The sequence below is a fragment of the Labeo rohita genome, chromosome 19 (assembly GCF_022985175.1).
Source record: "Labeo rohita strain BAU-BD-2019 chromosome 19, IGBB_LRoh.1.0, whole genome shotgun sequence".
Taxonomy (NCBI): domain Eukaryota; kingdom Metazoa; phylum Chordata; class Actinopteri; order Cypriniformes; family Cyprinidae; genus Labeo; species Labeo rohita.
In genome coordinates, this window is record NC_066887.1 from 3,437,589 (window position 1) to 3,460,110 (window position 22,522).

Here is a 22,522-nt window from a genome sequence, read left to right on the forward strand (position 1 = left end):
TTAAATTAATTTCCAGCTGGAAACAGATGGGGATCACCATTCTGCTCGTGTTAGCACGGTTAATATTATTGCATTATTCTGGCGTGAGTTCTGTCATTTCGATGCGGTGCTGGATCGCCGGATTGTCATTTTATGTTTCTATTTCGCAATATCCAACCATTTAGATTAGTTTCAGCCGCGTAATACAGATTTGAAGCATATGGCTCCGTTTCTATCCGTGTCAGCAGCTGTGAGTTATGTAATGCATATGCATTATTGTGGTGTTATTTATCGTACTGCAGAGAAATGAGCAATCTCTCGCTCATCTCCCCCTCTCTTAAATGTCGTGTGGATGTAAACATGTGCTTGAGGGGAAAAAAAGACCCGTTTAACGCAAATGACCAGTATTTAGATTGATTTTTGTTTTACAGCTGTTTTTAGACATTTTGCAAATACAAGCTCATGTCTTCATGGTGAAAATTGTTGTGAAAATCATCCAAGTGGCTAACGAAGTGTCAAATAATCTTTTATGACCTTGTGAGGTCATAAGAATCCCTCATTGTGGGAAAATTGTCTTCTTAATGGTGTGAATTGTGATAGCGTTGTACAGATGTGGCCGAAACCCTCACCCTCTCCAACCCCATAAAACTAGGTTAAAATCAAAACCCTGGAAATACAAGCATTTTTAATGGAACGCATGCACCATGCAACAACTTTTTCAAACTCCATAACCCCTCGAAACATGTTACATCACAGTGTAGGAAAAACTGGGAGAAGGGGAGAAGAAGAGTGAACTAAATGTATTATTAATGGCCAGGGAGGTTTTGCTTTGCATGTGTTACAGCATAGCAAATGGCACAGTTCCAGTCAAACAGATGCAAAACCCTGAACAATGCATACAATATGCTGGGTTCAGTCAGAGGGATGGGCGTATGGTCAGGTTATATGAACATGTTATGTAATGTATTAAAGTGCAGGTGCATTAGGGTCTGGGTGCACAACCCTGGAGGTTTATATTGTTCAAAGTAGGAACTATAGAAGGAACAGGCTGAGGTGGGCATTGTTTTATGAAGTGCAGAGTAGCTGGAAGTGGTGGTAAGTCTGTATGGGGGATTTTTAGTGGGATATTTTAGTGTTACAACTGTGTTTTTTTTAGATCAACAATGTGCTTTAGTGTTTTTGATGTGTTGTTGTAGGGTGTTGTCTTCCTGCTGCTTTGCTGATGTGCTCAGTACGGGATTTCAGCATTGTTATTTATGAGTCCAATAATAGCTGTGTCATCTGCATATCTGAAGATTTTATTGAGCTGTGATGGGATGTGAAGTGGATGGTCTAGAGAGAAAACAGCGGAGATTAATTTTAAGTTTAAAGCTGAATGCTGATTGTCATATCTGCTCTTGTTCAGGGTTTAAGACGGTAATCGTATACAGTTATTTTTCTGTCATTTCAAGTTTTTTGGACAACTAAGTCATGCATTAAAAATATGCATTAGACCAAAAGGCATTTACAAATGTATTTATAAAAATAGATATAACAATATAGAAACTATAAATTAAATAATTAAATTAAAAGGGTTAATTAAAAATTACAATTTTGCATAACCTACTCACCCTAATGTAATTTCAAACCTGTATTTTGAAATTACTGACTTGCTTTTTCCTGTGAAACACAAAATAAGAAATTTATGTTGGCAACCAAACAGATTCAGTGACCACTGACTTCTATTGTATATATGAAAAAAAAAAATGTTCTGGGATGAATTAACCCATTTTTCACTCTGCTAGTACACCTGTGATCAAAAATCACCAAACACCAGCTGAAAGGGCTAAAATGTACATAAATTAAAATTTGCATATCACTTATGTTTTGTTTTGTTTTTGATGAGTTATTTAATACAATGACATTGCATTTTAAATGTGAGAAAAAGACAGTTAATTGCATGTTACTTACTTTACTTTTAATTAATAGAAAAATGCGTTATAGTTGTATTTTATGTTCAATGCAATTAATTAAAACTTGAATTTAGTTAAGGAGTACTTTTTAAGACGTAAGTTCAGAATTATTCTATTGTCTTTGAAATATGGTTAAAGTATAACTGCTGAATGTACTGACAAGTATCTATGATAAATTAAAACACATTAAGTACATTTTTTAAAAGTCTACTTAAGAGTGTTAAGAAACATAGTCATGAAAGTGTCTCTCTTTAAGTACACTGAAGTGCCCTTTTATTTTGTTAATATTTTATCTCCAAGTTCAAAATAAAAAAATACACTTTTAAGATTTAAAGTACATTACAAGTGCACATTCAATCAGCACACTTCATTTTTACAAGGGTTGTCAGCCCTGACTCTGAACTGATGCTTTCACTGATATGTTATATAATACTTTAAGCAGTATTGCAGACTATTGCACTTTTGTCACTGCTCACCAATGTCAGAAAGTGAATACAAACTCATCCTTGTTTGTGTGGAATTAGGCTTAAAGAAATTTATTTTCAGAACAAAAATGTTAACATATTCATGTCTTTCTTTCTTTGGTCGTAAAGAAATTATGTTTTATAAATTACGTAGGAAAACATTTCAGGATTTCTCTCCATAGTGGACTTCTATGGTGGTTCTATGGTGAGTTTGAACTTCCAAAATACAGTTTAAATGCAGCTATAGAGGGCTCTAAACTATCAAATCTGACGAATAAGGATCTTATCTAGAGAAACAATTGGTTATTTTCTAAAAAAAAAAAAATTACAATTTATATACTTTTTAACCTCAAATGCTCGTCTTGTCTAGCTCTGCGTGAACTGTGTGTATTCCGGTTCAAGAGAATTAGGGTATGTCAAAAAACTCCCATCTCATTTTCTGCTCCAACTTCCAAATCGTCCTACATTGCTGTTTTAAATTTTTTTTGTAAAGGCCGTTTGATCATCCTTGTGCGTTCACTTTGTAAACACTGGGTCGGTACTTCTGCAGTGATGTAGGACGATTTTGAAGTTGGAGGAGAAAATGAGACAAGACGAGCATTTGAGGTTAAAAAGTATATAAATTGTCAAATTTTTTTTTTAGAAATTAACCGATTGTTTCGCTAGATAAGATCATTTAGAGCCCTTTAAACTGCATTTTGGAAATTCAAACTCACGTGCACCAAGGAAGTCCACTATATGGAGATAATTCCTGAAATGTTTACTTCAAAAAACATAATTCCTTTACTACTGAAGAAAGAAAGACATAAACATCTTGTATGACAAGGGCGTGAGTACATTATCTGTAAATTTTTGTTCTGGAAGTGGACTTCTCCTTTCCAAAACAAAGATTCACATATAATGTACTCACCCCCTTGTCATCCAAGATGTTTATGTCTTTCTTTCTTCAGTCGTAAAGAAATAATGTTTTTTGAGGAAAACATTTCTGCATTTTTCTCCATATAATGGACTGATACGGTGCCCCCGATTTTGAACTTCCAAAAGGCAGTTTAAATGCAGCTTCGAATGATCCCAAATGCAGTTGTAAATGATCCGAGGAAGAAGGGTCTAGCGAAACGATCGGTTATTTTCATTTTAAAAAATACAATTGAAATACTTAGACAGTTAGGGTATGTCGAAAAACTCCAATCGTATTTTCTCCCTCAACTTCAAAAATCATTTCAAAATTATCCTACATCGCTGCAGAAGTACCGACCCAGTCTTTGCAAAGTGAAAATCAAACACCCTTAACAAAAAAGGTAAAACAGTGATATAGGACGATTCTGTAGCTGAGGGAGAACATGAGATGGGAGTTTTTCAACATACACTAACTGTCATGAACTGGAACAAAAACAGTCCAGGCAGAGTAAGACAAGACGAGCGTTTGGCATTAAAAAGTATATAAATTGTATTATTTTTATTAAAATAACCGATCGTTATGCTAGATAAGACCCTTCTTTCTCGGCTGGAATCAGCTGCATTTAGGATCGTTTGAAGCTGCATTTAAACTGTATTTTGGAAGTTTAAACTCGTGGCACCATATCAGTCCATTATATGGAGAAAAATCCTGAAATGTTTTCCATAAAAAACATAATTTCTTTACGACTGAAAAAAGAAAGACATGAACATCTTGGATGACAAGGGGGGTGAGTACATTATATGTGAATCTTTGTTTTGGAAGTGGACTTCTCCTTTAAGTATGTTTAGCTGTATTGGCATGCTGTGGCAATTGCCTCATAAAATCAAACCACATTGCACCACAGACTAGGATTACCATTTTTACCCTGGTGAATAATGTTTGTGGTGAAATCTTAATGTAATTACATGGTATTATGCTATTGAAGCTGGGAAAACTAGTTCTCAGGTTGTCTAAGCATGGATTTTACCTGTGTATTAAATGCTCCTCTGTAATCCCTACTTAGAATTAGAAAGTGTTAGCAGTATTAAAGGCATAGAGTGAAAGGTAGCTGTTAAGCTCAAAAAAAGTACAAAAAGTACCATAAAAGTTTTGTGTACTATATTCAAAGTCCTCTGAAGTCATACGAGAGCTTTGAGTTATTTTTATCTAAAAACCTTTGACTTTGTATCCATACCGTTCGCTTGTGATCAAATCATGTTGTTCATTATCTTCTGTAAATGTAATTCAGGGAAGCAAGAAAGGCAGTGGAGACGGGGATCATCAGGATAATGAAACATGAAGCACCTGTCTTCAGCTTAATGGGAGTTTGGTTTCATTCTGGGCAACATTAAATATTGAACATTACTAGTGAGTGATAAGAGCAAGAGAAAGTATTTATAGAGAGCTAGCTCATATTTTCACTCTCTCTGTTCTGTCTCCTATTTTTTCAGTCTGCTGAGGCAGAGAGAACTGTCAAAGTTGACTGGTTTTAAAGTAGCACTTGGAAGGAACAGAAAAATCCCTCTTACATTTTTCTCTTTAGTATGATTGACCACACTTTAAACTGACACGTGCCTTTTTAATGGTTTAGTGCAGTGATGCTGCAAACTTCTAACGGAGCCTCAAAAGGACTTCTTCATTCAAGAGGAATCACACAAAAATGAACATTTGCTGAAAAAGTACTCACCTTCAGGCCATACAAGATGCAGATGAATTTGTTTCTGTATCAGAACAGATTTGGAGAAATTTAGTATTACGTCAGTTCCTCAGTGAATGGGTGCCATCAGAATGAGAGTCCAAACAGCTGATAAAAACATCACAACAATACACAAGTAATCCAATATCACTCCAGTCCATCAATTAATTTCTTGTGAAGTGAAAAGCTGCATGTTTGTAAGAAACAAATCCATCAAGGTGTTTGAACTTCAGATTAGTGTTGGGTGATATGCTCAGTTTTCATATCGCCCTATCGTCAGCCCATGAGATCGCCGATACACGATACTATAGTGCTGTTTTATTTAATTATTTACTTGGTTTCATTGGCGGTGTTATGCCAAATTCTGACCCCTGCCAGATTACTACCCCCCTAGTATTGGTAGGTTTAGGGTTTGGTGTGGGGGAAGGTTTAGGATTAGGAATGGGAGTAGGATTAGGCAATCATGTAGCGATTTAAACGAGAGGGGGTAATAATTTGGCAGGGGTCGAAAATGGGCACAACACCGGCAAATAAACCAACACCAGCATACGGCTAAGAGCAGCCTAATGTTTTCATGACTTAATTTGTGTTTAACATGATAACAGTTTAATAGAAACATTGTAAGTTACTAATAAGATAATAATCATTTCCTTAGTTATTCAAAAAGCAGCTACAGTAAAAGAGCAAAGAACATTTACTTTATCAAAGAACATCATCACTGAATAGCCTTTATGCACTTTAATAGTACCATAAGTGAACAGAATAGTACATCACTATATGATGAATACATTTCTTACCCCTTATTTACACTGCAAATGTCTGTGGTGCTAAGGGGAGCCGTTTCCTACTAAATGAGTTACAGTGTCCCCTCTTTTCCATCCTCTCCCCTCCTTGCTGAACCGGATCGATTTCAAAAGTTAAAGTAAAACCGGAAAAACAGCGCGCATTAGAAAGCGATTGCGTGCTTTCGCGAGCATCAGCAACTGCACGCAAAAACAGATAACACGTTGTGTTTATACCAGCCACCTCGCGGCAAGTTTCTGGAGCGTCCCAGAAGCGGCTCTCTGCACTGCATCGCTAAAGTTAGACGCCTAGTCTATTTTTGACGGATATTAATAATAATCGTCTTGCTATGGTCAAAGGCATCAGCAATAGGCAATATCTCTGACTGTCGTCGATACACGATACTATCGTCCATCGGCACAACCCTCAAACTGTCCATAAGGTCCATAATCCACTATAACAGTTCCACCAGTGAAAAAAAGTCAATTTCCTGTTGTCCTTTACATCAGTCAAGTTCCCAGCCAACATTGATATGTGGGCCCCATATGGGTTATACCTGGGCAGCATGGGTTCCATGTGGGCATGGGCTGAATATGGGCACTTTATGTGGGTCCCATGTGTGTTTCACAGTGTGGGTCCCATATAGGTTTAAACATATGGGACCTTCATGGGATCTATGTGGGCATGGGCTGAAAATGGGCAATTTATGTGGGTCCCATGTGTGTTTCACAATGTGGGTCCCATATAGGTTTGAACATATGGGACCTTCGTGGGATCTATGTGGGCAAAATTCTTTCACACTTAAAATACATTATAGCTTTTTTGGTTAATAGTCACTTTTTAACAAAGAATATAGATTTTATTGAGCTGATCAATATAACTACTTTTTAAATGAAAAATGCATTATTTTCTATTGTGATGTTTCATTTTTTTTTTTTTAATTTTCAATATTACAATGTTAGCATGCTCCCTGAAATTTCAGGGGGGGCGCTACTGTAAAAAAGAACGTGGGTACAACTTCCGGCGAGGTGGCGGACGTAGTATACCAGTGGTATTTTGTGTGATAATTAGCGAAGAGGCTAAGTGTGTTTTAGACCATTGTTTACTTTGTAAAGATGCACACCTTTATGAGAGATGTCATTACGTTCTTATGGATAACATATGCTTTTCGAATTTGTGTTATTAGCCATTTTGGATCGCTAAATCTCGAATGACTATCAACTAGTGAAATGACATTTGATCCAAGACTTCAGAGCTTGTGTTAAAGGGCATGCCAGATGAAGCCTCGATTTGAGGCTTGTTAATGTAGAAATCACTTTCGTAAAAGCCTCACTTTCTGTCTACTCATGTGCGCGATTCACTTTGCGTGTACATTTTCGACCCCCAGATCTTACTTTGCGAGTACATTTTCATTGGGACCCATTTAATAATTACATTTTTAAATACCCAGTCATACAAGTAATATGAAGAATACAAATTATTTCAGGAAAATTTAATATATGTCATATACAATTAATATATGTGTACACTATTCATATATTACATCATATTGATATTCGTACTGACATTTAATGGCACTATTCTGTAAATTGTGGTGAATGCGTCTTCCGACGGAGCTTTAGACTTTTGGCTGCTTTATTTTTACTAACCACCAGACCGCACTGTTTTCGACACTCTCGGAGCTTTGAATCTTTTCCCGAAACAGTCAGAGGAAAGTCTCGGTGCTTCACGAGGCTTCATTTGCCCGTCACTCCTGTCAACTGTTGAATAAATGAGTGTCACGTCCCGCTTGTTTACTTTGAACTGGAAGGTTCTTCATTGGCATTAATGGTTCTTTGAAGAACCTTGAACATCCATGGAACCTTTCAAATGCAGAAAAGGTTCTTTATAGTCAAAAAAGCTTCTTTAGATTTTAAAAATGTTCTTCAAAATGGTTCTTTTAGGAACTGTTCACTGAAAGGTTCTTTGGGGAACCAAAAATGTTTGGTTTGGGGAACCAAAAATTCTTCTATGACATAAATGCAAAAACACCCTGTTGGAAACTTTATTTTTAAGAGTAATATTATGAATAGAAAACTGTATTTTAGCAATGGTTTGAAGTTAAACAACATTTTAATGATGGATTTGTTTTATCAGCTGTTTAAACTCTCACTGAATTCCTAATTTAAAAGTGTGATTTTTTTAGACCTAGGAAAGTCATATAAATGAATAAAATAGTAAATCTCCATGGGTATTTTTATGATGAATGTTCAGTTTTCTAGTTATGCCAAACTCAAAATATTTTTATGATGTAGAAATTGTATTTTTTTTCTTTTTAAATCCTTATCCAGTGAATCCCTAATGACTGGAAGTGAATATTGTAGTAGACAATGAAGGGCTTTGGAGTAAATGATTTTTCATACAAAAGAGAGCGAAAATGTGCTTGAAATCAAACTATTTTAATAATAGATTCCCATAAAAGCAAGAATATTAAAAAAAAATGAATGTCTTCCAAATGTCTTTTGAATTTCAATAGTTTGATGCTATTTGCTGGCAGTAATTCAGTGCACAGATAAAGAGTTTATTTGCAAAAACAGATAACTTTTTTTTTTTTTTTTAAATGTTCAAAAATCATGTTTTTATATGCTGTCATATCTGTATTGTGTTTTGCTTGAGATAAATTGGAATGAATGGGGAAAAAAAATGGAATAAAAAAAAGATTTTTGAAAATTTGAATGAGGACATCAGTTTCTGTTAAATGATAGATAAACAAGTAAACAACAACATCTAAGTATATATCTTATTATGTATTTCTGATGAGTTTTCTCTGCTTCTCTTTTTTCTGTTTCGCATCTGAACTGGATCCTCCTTCATTGGCTGCTGATGTCATTGGAAATGGTCTGGTGTGATTTGTGGTGAGTCTGTCATTTTACTTCTAATGTTTATATTGAGATTTGCAAAGCTCAGCAGAGCAGAAACCAGTCCTTCGTTGCTGCAGGTCACCGTATGCTTCCTTCAGAACTCACATTTGTTTAATGCAGTGAGGTATCAGTCTTCCCTGTGCTAAATACAGAGTGCATAAAGCAGCATGAAAGCAGAATATATGCTCTCTTCTGCACTGATTTCATAACACTGGCTAAGCATAAAATTTGGTTAAGAAATACTAAAATTGCTTTTAAAACAATAATTCATAAAGTAGAAATCTCACTGTCTGACACAGACAGATGGAATCAGATCAGTGTATCTGTGCTGTCAGAGATGAGGCCTGAAACACTAAACCTGAGGCCGATGAAGAGACACAGGTTATCAGCACATCACTAAAAAGCCTTTTCACAGTGTTCAGATGCTGACAGATGGTGGGAAGTGGGAGCAAATGATAGATAAACAGTGTAAAGACAAAACATTGCTTAGGATAGAGTTTGTACTTGCCTATTAAATGGCTATTAAAAGGTTAAGAAAGTGATTTAATGCTTTAAAGATTAAATCATTGTAAATTTCTCTTCTGGATTTCTTATATTGTAGTTGCTTGACTGTTTTGTAATACTTCACAACAGATTTGAGGGTTTTATGATTGAGTCATTTGTAAATATGCGTCTGTTTCATTGCTGAGCACAAAGCCAAAGTAATTACATCAAATCAAGCATCTACAAGGTTCAGCGTGTCCACTTTCAGTGACCCTTGCGATCTTTTAGCAATCTTTTACTGCGTTCATATTTTCTTCCAAGCATTGGTGACATTATAAATCAGTATATTAAAGCCTTATTTTACAAGTGATTTGGTTCATTGGGCCATTAGGAAGCTATGTTTCTGACCCTGTTTGATTTATTTTAAATACTATTCATTTTATGTTTGTTTATCATTGACATTGTACAATTTATGTAGAATTTCTGCAAAATAGGGTGAAAACCTAACTACTGTTTGAAATGAAAACTTAAATTAAATTAAATTAAAACTTATTTTGTTCCAATTGAGCTTTTTTAATGGATTGTTTCACCTTTTGGGTTGTGTCTTTGGACTGTAGTCTTTTTTTGTTGTGGTCTTGAAGGATCTTGCCTTTGATTCATCATTTGGATAAATGTAAAAGCTATTATTATTATTATTTAATTCAGCACATTTACCACAGGCTTAATTCTAGCCTCTGTCTTCAAAATTGATACAATTTTAATTCAAGCACTTCATAATTGTATAGCCTAGTAGTTTTATGCTCATTAGAACATATTAGACATATCAAACACTTTCCCTCAGTTTCATAGGAAAATATTGTAGTATTTTTGATTATGCAGAATAGCGATACATGTGACCCTGGACCACAAAAGCAGTCATACGTAGTACAGGTATATTTGCAGCAATAGCCAAAAATACATTGTATGGGTCAAAATGATCGATTTTTCTTTTATGCCAAAAATCATTAGGATATTAAGTAAAGATCATGTTCCATAAAGATATTTTGTAACTTTCCTACTGTAAATATATCAAAACGTAATTTTTAATTAGTAATATGCATTGCTAAAAACTTTGGTTGGACAACTTTAAAGGCAATTTTATTTTGACTTTTTGCACCCTCAGATTCCAGATTTTTAAATAGTTGTATTTTGACCAAATATTGTCCTGTCCTAACAAACCTACATCAATGTAAGCTTATTTATTCAGCTTTCAGATGATGTATAGATCTCAGTTTCATAAAAGTTACCCTTATGACTAATTTTGTGGTCCAGGGTCACATATGAGAAATTTTATTTGCCTTTTTTTTTGTGACCCAGAGATGACCAAATCAAATATTGGCGCTCATGTTATTCTACATACTGTCAGCAGATGGTAGCAGAGAGTCAGATGAGGAAATGGAGGAACAGGTGGCCACTGGCTTGAGCTCTGGATTAACAACATGCAAACAGAAAAAACAAAAAAAATCATCCCAGGAGGAAACAGCAAAACTCAAAAACACCCAGAGGAAGAGAGCATGTACAGTGGATGTTTTTATCACATCAGCCTTTTTTGTTCCACACATTTTCAAATAACATTATCCAAAAAAAGGCATAATACTGATAATACGTTTCTTGTCATTCTACGTACACTGTCAGCCAATAACTTATTATAATATTATTTTCAGGGTTTTTGAAAAAAAAAAAGTATCTACTAACTACTCAAGGCTGCATTAAATACATTAAAACAGTAATATTGTGAAATATACTGTGGTGAAGCCAGATTGTTTAACATCATTACTCAAATCTTCAGTGTCACATGATCCTTCAGAAATAATTCAGTATGCTGATTTGCTGCTCAACCTCTATTTTATTATTTTTATTTATTTTATTTATTTTATTTTATTTTATTCAACAATAATTGAATTGATACATTAAAAATATGTATAATGAACTTTTTATTCATGAAAGAATCCTGAAAAAAATTAAGTCCAAAATCCAAAAAAACTATTAAGCAGAATTAACTATTTTCAAATTTGAAAATAAGAACCATTATTAATAATTGAGCACCATAATAACTGAGCAGCAAATCACCATATTACAATTTCTAAAGGATCATGTGACACTGAGGACTGAAGTAATGATGCTGAAAATTCAGCTTTGACCACAGAAATAAATTACATTTTAAAATAGATTGCATTAGAAAACCTTTGTTTCACATTGTAATAATATTTTGCATTATTACTGTTTTTTACAGTATTTGTGATCACATAAATGCAGCCTTTTTTGAGCATAAAAATGTAAGAGAGTGAAAAAAAGCATAAAAACAAAGTTATTCCAAGCATATTGCTGTTTATAATTACATTAAAGTGCTATGTGGATTACTATACGTGACCCTGGACCACAAAACCAGTCTGAAGTAGGGCGGGTATATTTATAGCAATAGCCAAAAATACATTGTATGGGTCAAAAATATAGAGTTTTCTTTTATGCCAAAAATTATAAGGATTTCAAGTAAAGATCATGTTCCATGAAGATATTTTGTTAATGTCCTACTATAAATATATCAAAACTTTGATTAGTAATATGCATTGCTAAGAACTTAATTTGGACAACTTTAAAGGTGATTTTCTCAACATTTTGATTTTTTTGCACCCTCAGATTCCAGATTTTCAAATAGTTGTATCTCGGCCAAATATTGTCCTATATCCTAACAGACCATACATCAGTGGAAAGCTTATTTATTTATTTAGCTTTCAGTTGATATATAAATCTCACATTCAAAAAATTGACCCTTTTTGTGGTCCAGGGTCACATATGTAAATGTAACACTATGACTAAAGTCTCTATAAATCCTGTGAGGCTCAGAAACGGTTGTGTTTGAAACACAGCCAGTGTGCTGACGATTTTTGACTGCACTAACGATCCCCAAAATCTCTGGCCCATATTAGCGTGAGCTCATCTGACATGACATCATTCATCCTCCGGTCGGACGTCTCCTATGGCCTGTCAGGTTAGAGGTATTTGACTAATGATGTGGTGGTCGACAGAGCAGTAATTAGGGCTTTGGTGCCCAGCTGGTGCCACTACCACAGATGTTAATAGAGAGGATCTGGGGGCGGGGTGGAGATGCGGAAGGTTCTGGAAGGACGGGGTGGGGTGGGGTGTGACTGTCTCCCCTCTGTCGCGCCCATCTCTGGGGACTCTGACTGTCTGGTTGGTGCTGTCATTTTGTTTTAGCAGAAAGCACCTGCCCTTTAAATTAGTGATGGGAAGGGCCAATTCTCCTGACGTGGGAAACCACAGGAGATCAGAATGTGACAGACAGAGATCCATATACGATTAATTATCAATCAACCAGCCTCTTATAAAAGATCCAGTTATGTTTTTAAAAAGGGTAACGTTTTATGACATCCCATGAGGTATCACAGGTTTTAAAATGATTCATATTTGCATCACATTTTAAGTATTTTTTTCTTCACTCATAAAAACAGCTTAAAAGCATAAAAAAGCTTCCAACAGTGGGGTTTTCTCAGTGATCTAATAGAAGAACCATTTTTAAAAAACGTTCTAAAAAGAACAATTTTTTTCTTAGTGTGAACATTTAAATATTCTAAAGAACCTTTATGTGGAATCTTTTGTGAAAAGGAAAAAATCCATGGACATTAAAGATTTTTCATATAACCATCAATGCCTATAAAAAAACCTTTACCTTTTATGACTGTTTGCTGAATGCTAAGAATTTACCTCCACACCAAAACAAATAAATGTGCGCAAATAAAAGTGCACATGCACTTTTTGTTTGTGCAGTCACTAGGGCGGCACCATTATGCATTATTTAGTAGTAGTGATGGATGATGGCGTATTTTGAGGGCAATGGAACACACCCAACCCTCCAGTCATAATTATTGTGTGGTTTGACAAAACACTGAGATTTACTACAATCCAATGGAGACATTAGATGTCCATTAATGGCAGGAGACACCTCATAACTGAACCTGAATTATGCAGTTTATATCTGAGATTTGTGGCAATAATTTATTTATTTTGCTTTAAAAGAAATGGCAATGAAATGCGCAAAACAAAATAAAGTAAAATAATAATAACACACTGTCATTCAAAAGTTTGGGATCAGTAAGATTTATAATTTTTTAAAAGACGTCTCTTATGCTCATCAAAGTTCCATTAATTTGATCAAAAACAGAGAAAAAGGTAATATTACGAAATATTATTGCAATTTAAAATAACAGTTTTCCCTTTTAATATACTTTAAAATATTATTTATTTCTGTGATGCAAAGCTGAATTTTCATCAGCCATTACTGTGTCACATGATCCTTCAGAAATCATTCTAATATGCTGATTTATTACTTTACTTTTATTATCAATATTTTTTTTTCAGGTTTTTTAAATGAATAAAATATTTAAAAGAACAGCATTTAATAAAAAAAAAGAAATATTTTCTAACAATATAAGTCTTTAGCATCACTTTTTATGAATTTAACACATCCTTGTTGAATAAAAGTATTAATTTCTTTCAAAGAAAGAAAGAAAGAAAGAAAGAAAACATTTACTGACCCCAAACTTTTTTTTTTTAAATAAATGCTTTTCATTAAAGAATCCTGTAAAAAGTATCAGTTTAAATAAAAAAAAAAAAAAAAAATAAAATAAAAAAAAATAAAAAAACTGTTTCCAGCACTGATAATAAATCAACATATTATAATGATTTCTGAATGATGTGACACTGAAGCCTGGAGTAATGATGCTAAAAATTCAGCTTTGCATCACAGGAATAAATTCTATTTTAAAGTACATTGGAACAGAAAACCACTATTTTAAATTGCAATACTATTTCATAATATTACTGTTTTTTCTGTGTTTTTAATCAAATAAACGCAGCCTTGATAAGCAAAAAAGACCTCTTTAAAAACATCTGTTTAAAAATCTTATTGATTTTAAATTTTTGAATGGCAGTGTACGTAACAAAACAACAATAACAATAAAATAAAATAAATATGTTTGTTTACGCCACCACAAAAACAGCAAAACCTTTATTGGAAGTTGTGATTAAATGCTGAAATAAGCGTGATAACACTTTCCCCTTAAAATGTGTGGCTTTTATTTTATTTAAGGGTTGTAAAAAAGCTAAAAACCAGTTTTTCACTCAGGAAACAAAGTAGAATCTAAAACAAAACAGCTACAAGACGAATCCATTTGATCCCGTTTCTAAGTCTCCTTAGTTACGATGCTGCTAACAGCCTTAGCGCCAGGGACCGAAGCTCAGTGATCTCGCGTCTGATTGGCTCATTCCAACCTCCGCTCGCCTCCCATTGGTCGCCTTTCCAAATACGCTTGGCTCATTGCATAGCTAGCCCCCCCTATTTACTAGAATCTAAACACCGTTTTAAAAAAGCTTGGATAATTTTCTACATGGGTTTGCTTGTGTGATATCTGTGGGAGAGCGGTTTCAGGATATTTTGTAGTGGAATATTTTTGCCCGTTGATGAGTTAAAGGGAAAGGTAAGAGGGGGATCTCGCTGCTGGATTATGTATTGTGTGATGCTCGGGAGGACGGGAATCTGTTGACATTTTTTTCACATTCGGCGCCATTTTCAGACATTCAGGCGCACCTGCTCACCCATTATGACTCTCAATATCAGAGCTTTCTGATGGACAGCTGTCAGAAAAACTACTAAAGCTGTAAAGTTACAGTCGTTTGATGAGCGCTCTGATTTATTGTATTGTTTCGGTGCTCTGTTGGCGGGCTGTCCGCATCTCGCATGGGTTTGATAGTTAATAACACTCAGTACAGGCAAATGTTTTCGTTTTTAAGCACTTAGATTAGAAATATCACAATTTAGTTGCGAAATGTATCATTTCTGTGCATTTTTGTGTCCGTTCGGTCGTGCCGGACGAAATTGTCCCGTGAGGCTGTGAGAGAATCAAGCGCACGTTTACTTCAGGCAGGTGCATTTACTATAAACAATGTTATATCGCTATTTCAGTGTTTATTACTAAGGCTGGTTGTGCACAATACGGTTGTAGCTTGTTTTGATAGGGTTAGATAATTAGATTATCTCAAGTTACCTTTGTTCTTCTACTCTTTCTTTCTGTCTTTCTTTCTTTCTTTCTTATTTGTGACCCTGGATCATTTTTTTGAGATTTATACATCATATGAAAGCTGAATAAGTAAGCTTTTCATTGATGTATAGTTTGGTAGGATAGGGCATTATTTGGTGTTTGGTGAAAATTAAGTATTCAAGGGTTTCCAAAAATTCAAAGTGTTAAAATCACCTTTAAAGTTCTTCAAATAATGTTCTTAACAATGCATATTACTAATCCAAAAATAGGTTTTCATACAATTACAGTATGAATTTTACAAAATATCTTAATGGAACATGATCTTTACTTAATTTTCTAATGATTTTTGCCATAAAAGAAAAATCAATTATTTTGACCCATGCAATGTATTTTTGGCTATTGCTACAAATAAACCCCAGCAACTTAAGGTAACCTAAAGCATGCTTCATATGGTAACATCCGAAACAACTCTTTTTATTCAATATTAATTAACAGGACAGAACAAACCTGGCTGCACCAACAAAATTCATGTTTAAATGTGTGATCACTTTATATAGTGCAGACTGGTTGTCTACAGTAAAATGAAACATGAGAAAAATTAATCCTTTTGCAAGACACAGTCTTGAAGTCAACAATTCACGAGTCCTGGAGACTTTGCATTGCATTTCAAACCCACAGGCCACGTTACTGTAATAGCAACCTTCAGTTTATTGTTTCAGTGCTTTAGCTTCTACCTTCACCCATTCAGAAATGTTATGCAATCAAACCCCATTTATAAATTGAAGTGATGTAAGCCTTCCTTTGAAAAATGACAGCGATGTGTAATAAAAAGCGCCATTTTGATTGAATAGTGTTCTCTCTGATGTGATTTTTTTTTTTAATGCAGATGTTCTTTGCATGCTCTTTGTGGTTGCTCTGTTGTGCAGCAAAAGCACTCAGGAGTGTGTAAGTGAGTACAGTTACGGTTTCTTAAGGCCCTTCCCGTATCTGTGTGTTCTTGATAACCCAACAACTTCTGCACGTGGTGCCTTTCAGATTAGAAGGAAGTTTAACACACCATCAGGGTTCATCAGGGTTTGTGTGTTTAGAGACGCTGTTATGCTGAAATTAGAAATTCTTAGCAGAATTATGAGTTGTGAGAGTTTATGAGCTAACACACCTGGGGTGTTAACAGTTATTAGTAGAAGGGTTATTGTTTGGGGCCCTGGGTGTTAAAAGTGTAACGGTTTAATATGGTTATGCTTTCTGTGTCTTGTTGATGTGCTAACATTTTGTTGTACATTTTGAGTAGTTTTCTTCTTTTGTCTTAGGTAGTTCTTTCTTCTCTTCCATTGTATCTTCTTGTTTCTCTATGTCTGTTTTATTCCCGCTGTCTCGAGCGACCACCCCCATCCGTTTTGTGTCCGTGGAGATCAGGTGCACTGTGGCGGCCTGTGCGACCATGTGGTCATTGATTGGTTTGATTGTTCTTCAGTTCATCCTCCTGAGCCCCAGTGTGTGTGTGTGTCTGTGTGTGTCTCTGTGTGTGTTTTTCACGGCCCCAGCCACTTACCCTTTGCTGGTCCCAAGGGGAACCTCTCAATTTTGTTAATTTGGTCATACTTGGTCTGTCCATCAGTGGTTTGCTGAAAATTGGCATCTTAATTTGGTTTATCGGACCATTTTCTGTCTGGACGCTTGTGTATTGAATCTAGAGGCTCTCCAAAGGTAAAGTGTGCAATTTTGGCACTATTAGTGGCACCAAATGGAATTACAAAAACAACTCAATTATTACTTTTAAGAAAATGTGAGTGGTTGCTTAGAATGGCATGTGATTGCTTAAGTTTACATGTGTAAAAATAATCAGGCTACTAGAGATTTAGTTTTCACATCATAATCAAACCTTTGATCTAGACAAAAATAAAAAAATAAAAAAAATAACTTCTGAAAAATGTTATAAATATATTTTATATATTCATATCTTATGTGTGTATTATGTAATATATTTCTGAATATAAATATACATATATATATATATAATGCATATATTTATATATTTATAAAATACATCTAAATATATTTATAATATTCCATATATATATTGGAAGTTTTTAAATGTATTTTTTTTTTTTTTTTTTTTTTATGTATTTATTTATTGTCCCTTGAGATATTTTGTAATTTGGCATTTTACGGTTTAAACAAAAATGTTTAAATATGACAATTTTTAAAGCGCTGTTTACAAAATATATTTAGCATATATTATATTTTTTGGTCAGAATGTAATTTTAATAATATGGGATTGAATACACTTAACTCTTTGAACTGCACATTAACTGCACATTTCAGAGCAAGCAATGTTTAATTAATCCTTCATTCACATTATCTAAGTTTGTTGGGTTCTTTTATTCAGATTAAAACGTGCATTAAAAGCAGTTTTAAATAGGCCAATTTTTTTTTTTGCTTTAGTTCAGCAGAAACTTTTTAAGTGCATGTAAACAGATTTAGCCTGCTAATATAGTCTCAGTAGTACATTAAACTGAAATACGAAAAAGGGTTTTAACATCAGTCAGAAACAGACACTTAAGCTTTAAATGCTCAAAACATATACCCTCCATGTTCCTCATTTCTGCCGTCTATAGCGCATGTAAAACGGGTTTGCTCAAGCAAGAGTTTTCTGGGTCATTCGCAGCTGGCGCCTGTCCTTGAGCCCTGGGTGAGCAGAAACCGGGTGTCTAAAGATGGAGACCAACATGACAGTGAGAGAAAGAACAACTGACAGCAAGATCCAGATGCTTGTTCTCCCTACATTACAGAGAGAGAGTGTTTGTCTCTAATCCCGCACAGGACCCCGATTAATTTTAAAGCCGCTTTCCAGTCTTAAGCTCACTTTCTGCATCCAGTTACAAAAGCGCACAGCACTTAGGCTTTCTACTACTCTGTTTACTCTGTCTTCCCGTCATTTATGTCACCATAGCCCTAAAGTGCCTCTGTTGGTGTGGCATCAGCGGTAGGTGTGATTGGAGTTAAACACAGGAGAAGAAACAAGTATGAGACAATGAACCCAGAGGAAGGATTTTCTTTTCTTATCGAGAGCCAAAAATGTGTGCATATGTGTTTAAAGGGAATAGTTCAACCTAAAAATGAAAGTTATGCTCATGCCAAATCCTGTATTGCTTTTTCTTGAGAGGAACACAAAATCAGATATTTGGCAGAATGTTCACATTGCTCTTTTCCATGCAATGAAAATGGATGGAGACTGTGGTCAAAAAAGTCAAAAAAGAAAGACTGTTGTACTATATTTTTAAATTATCTGAAGCAATACAAGGAGTTTGTATTGTTTACACATATCGTGATGTAAAATTACTTAGGATTTGTGATTTGTTCGTAGCACGCAGTCCTAAAGTGAAAGTGTAAGTTGTGTCACTGCAGGCGTGAATGTGTTTGTGTGTGTTTAAGTGGGTGTACTGTCACTGTCAGCATTCGGGTCGTGTACACCTGCTCCTGTAGGGTTCCCGCTTCCCGTTTTTATGCCCAATCAGCAGCTCCTGCTCCTGCCAGCCAATCACAGGGCAGCATTCCAGAGCTGTTATTTCTGCAGATTTAACCAGAGATTTCCAGCACTCATCATATTTTCTCAGTCTCACTCTCTCCTTTCCTTTATTTCTCAGTCTTAAAAACATTATGGAGATTTTAATAGTGAAATACATGTTCTAATTATGCTAAATTATTTAAACAACTAGAAATACTCTTGCTGAGTGCAGTCTGTAGAAAATGGTTTTATCATCCTGATGGAAAGATGTGGAAACCCTTGTTCAGCTCTTTTACTTGATGAACATTATAAATAATCAGTAATATGCTGTGGCTTTATTTATTTATTTATTTATTTATTTTGTAAACATGTATGGGCCATTCTACAGAATTGATGCCAAATGCTGACCCTCGACCAAAAAACACATTTAAAAAACAATTAAGTATTCAAATCTTAGATGTTTATTAAGATCCTTCTATTATCTATTGAAACCCACAATAATATTTAAAATATTAGTGAGCTTAATATATATAAAATCATCATTTATTGGGTACTTTCAATTGGGAGGTGGCTGTTTTGAACTCTAACCCCTAAATTTCAACTTATGAAAATTAATAAAATATATTTTTTTTCACATTGTTGTTTTAAAAGTGCCTTTTTGATTCTTTTAAAAAGTGAAGTTCAACAAATAAAAAAATTTATATTTTCTTTGTAAATGATAAAACTTTGTTTTATGTGTCCTGCATTTTTCATGTCGCTTCCGAAACAGTGCATGTTTTAGTCTGTTGGTTGAGACTGATTTTAACACTTTTTTTTTTTTTTTTTTTTTCTGGTGTTAAGCACACTTTTTTGGGAGTTATTCCATTTAGTTGTTATATGTATACCACTGTTAAAAACTGTGCTAGTTAACCATGTGCTGATTAGCATCTTTGAGCTAGGTTTAAAAGATTCTGCAATTGTCACTACCAAAATAGTCACTATTGAAACATTTGGTGGAGTTTCGTTAGTGACCCCTTTGGGGTTGTTATCTCATCAAATTGTCACTACTGAAACATTCATGACCAAAACATATCATCATTGTTTCGGTAGTGACAAATAATTCTTATACTTGGGGAAAATAAACAAAATATTGCTACAGTTATGCAGATTTTTTGTATTTTAGTATGTTTTTGTAGTGTTTTAGTATGAGTTAAAATTATGTGATGTGGTCACTACCAAAACATGGGATGTTTAGTCAAAAATAAAGTATACTACATTATCATGATGTTATGATAGTTTTTAGTTCAATGTTTATTGAAACTAATAAATCCTTAACTTTGAAATCAGCATGATCAACTTTTTGCCTTTTACAAAGAAAAATTGGATTCAAAATACAACTAATCTTATAAATTACACTTGAAATATTGTTACAAAATTTAATTGTTATGGATTTACCTCTGAAAATCTTTTAATAAAATAGCATAAAATTTCGGTGGTGACAAAATTTGGGAGAGGACAAATATTCCAGAATTTTCTGAAAATACAATATGAGAACTAACTGCATAATTACTAGAAATGTTACCTTGGATATTATACAGTTTGCATACATGCAATTTTTTTTTTGTAAAAACACTTTTTTTCCAAGACATTTCTAGCTCTGACTTTGGACCAATTCTGTAGAATTGCCCGTATTTGACTTCTGTGTTTATGAATAAATCCTAAAGCTCATGCAAGGGCTCCAAAGCATTAAATGGCATACTCATATGTGTATTAAAAAGGTCAGTGTGACATACAAGCTCCTACTTGCATATTCTCTAGTCTTGGACAGTGCTTGAATCTCAGCCATTGTCTCAGCTGATGTACCTCTGTATGACCAGAGCGACAGTTCAGTATGTGCTTGTTAAGCCATAAACACATGTTGGTTTGCCATGCAAACTAAAATGTACTTCGGTTGTGCATTTTCCAGCATGTGTAATTAGAACATTTCCACTTCTTGCAGTGTTATATTTACACTGTTATTACCAAAACATAGTATATGTGTTAGAAAGATAAAAACTTTTAATTAAACATGCTTTTTACATAGCATATTAGGTTCTTAACGTTCAGTTTTCAAAAGGTGAAAAGTGTGCAGCTGTAATTTACTTTCATGGCATATTTCAATTCACAGAGACACAGTACTGTTCAAAAGTTCGGAGTTAGGGAGGTTTTTCAAGGCTACATTTATTTGATTAAATACACAGTAAAAAGAGTAATATTATGAAATGTTACAACTGCAACTGTTTAATATATTAATATATTGTTATTTATTCCTGTGATGAAAACTTTCCTAGTCTTCAGTGTCACGTCGTCCTTCAGAAATCATTCTAAAATGCTGATTTGATGCTCAAGAAACATTACTAATTATCCACTATCACAAGACTTTCACACAGTTTCATATTCTCCAGAATTCATGTCAGTGATCACTATAATAAATCACAGAATATGTTCAAGTTCGCATGACAAGGTGTAGTAGTGTCATTGGCCAGAAATGCCCCAAAGAAGCCAGTGTAAGTTTGGTCAGCTGGCCAGATGCCATCAGGCTGTCCATATTATTGAGTCCTGGCACACAGCATCAGTGTGCTGGACTGAGACATGTGAGTCTGCTCTCTGACTGTATAGTATAGTACTCTTACGAAAATGAAAACAGCTTCTGCTTTTACACATCTTTGTTTTCAAAAGACCGATCTGTGCTTCCTGGAACATTTCCACATAAATCCTCTAATTAGCTTGATGTTTGTAAATAAACACAAATATAGCCTAGAAGTTTAACGTAGCTCGGTTTTAATTAATTAGTGATGCTGCACTACTGAAAAAAACACATACTGAACTTGATAGTTATTACAACGTTTTGCCAGTCATCAGCATTTGTTCTGCACTCTCAGAAATAAGTTACGGTCTCAGCTTTTGTACTTTTTTTCTGAGAATAACAGACCCATATATACACTCAAAAAAAAAAAAAAGAATCATTAGATGAACTCAATTTAATTGAGGACAGGATTTCCATCCAATAGAAATGTGTAATCCCAGCTCATAAAAAACAAATTCATGCAATGAAATGTAATTGAGTTGAGCCAACTCAATTTAATCAAATATAGTTAAAATGAAATTGATACGTTTTTTTACACTCAAAAAAACAAACAAACAAACATAAAAACATGCCAAGCACATGCTCTACACCATTAATTTTCCTTAACAAAATAAATATCTAGAAAAATAGAAAAATTAATTTCTGCATGTTCCAATGAGTTATATTGTTTCAAATCAAGGTTTGCGTTGTCTGATACTACTACTACTACTACTACGAATAATAATATTATCACTTTTTTTGTCTCATAGAAACGCACATTTGATAGTAGCTTGAGGATGCAGAGGTACATTTTTGTTCATTATCAATTAGTAACATCTGTAAAAATTTTAGCAAACTTTATATGGTTGACCCAGTTTTTTCTTTTTTTTTTTTTTTTTTTTTTAGTTAAGCATTGGTCTCCCATAGTAGCAAGCATACATTTTAAATCATGATAAACAGTTAAAACCACACATAATGGTACCTCGAAACCATGGTAAAAATATAACTACAAGGTTTTATAGGTAGCCTATTTGTATGAAAAATGGTAGTCTAAAAAAATTCCATATCAATGCACACATGCTATAGCTAAATCACAAATACATACATACTATAATTATATACCATTACTCCTGTAATAAAA

The 22,522-nt window shown here is 34.2% G+C and overlaps 1 protein-coding gene across 7 annotated transcripts in view; it reads left to right on the plus strand.

Moving 5' to 3' along the window:
• The first annotated feature begins 1,031 nt into the window (after positions 1 to 1,031).
• Positions 1,032 to 22,522, plus strand: part of epb41a (erythrocyte membrane protein band 4.1a) — a 102,727-nt gene continuing 81,236 nt past the window's right edge. For 6 of the 7 annotated variants that reach the window (XM_051137618.1, XM_051137622.1, XM_051137625.1 and 3 more), the window contains exon 1: positions 1,032 to 1,074. In XM_051137618.1, the coding sequence (XP_050993575.1) occupies positions 1,047 to 1,074 (28 nt within the window). In that variant the 5' untranslated portion in view covers positions 1,032 to 1,046. Of the gene's footprint in view, positions 1,075 to 14,593; positions 14,729 to 22,522 lie in introns of those variants that run through there. The other variant, XM_051137619.1, reaches the window with a different exon arrangement.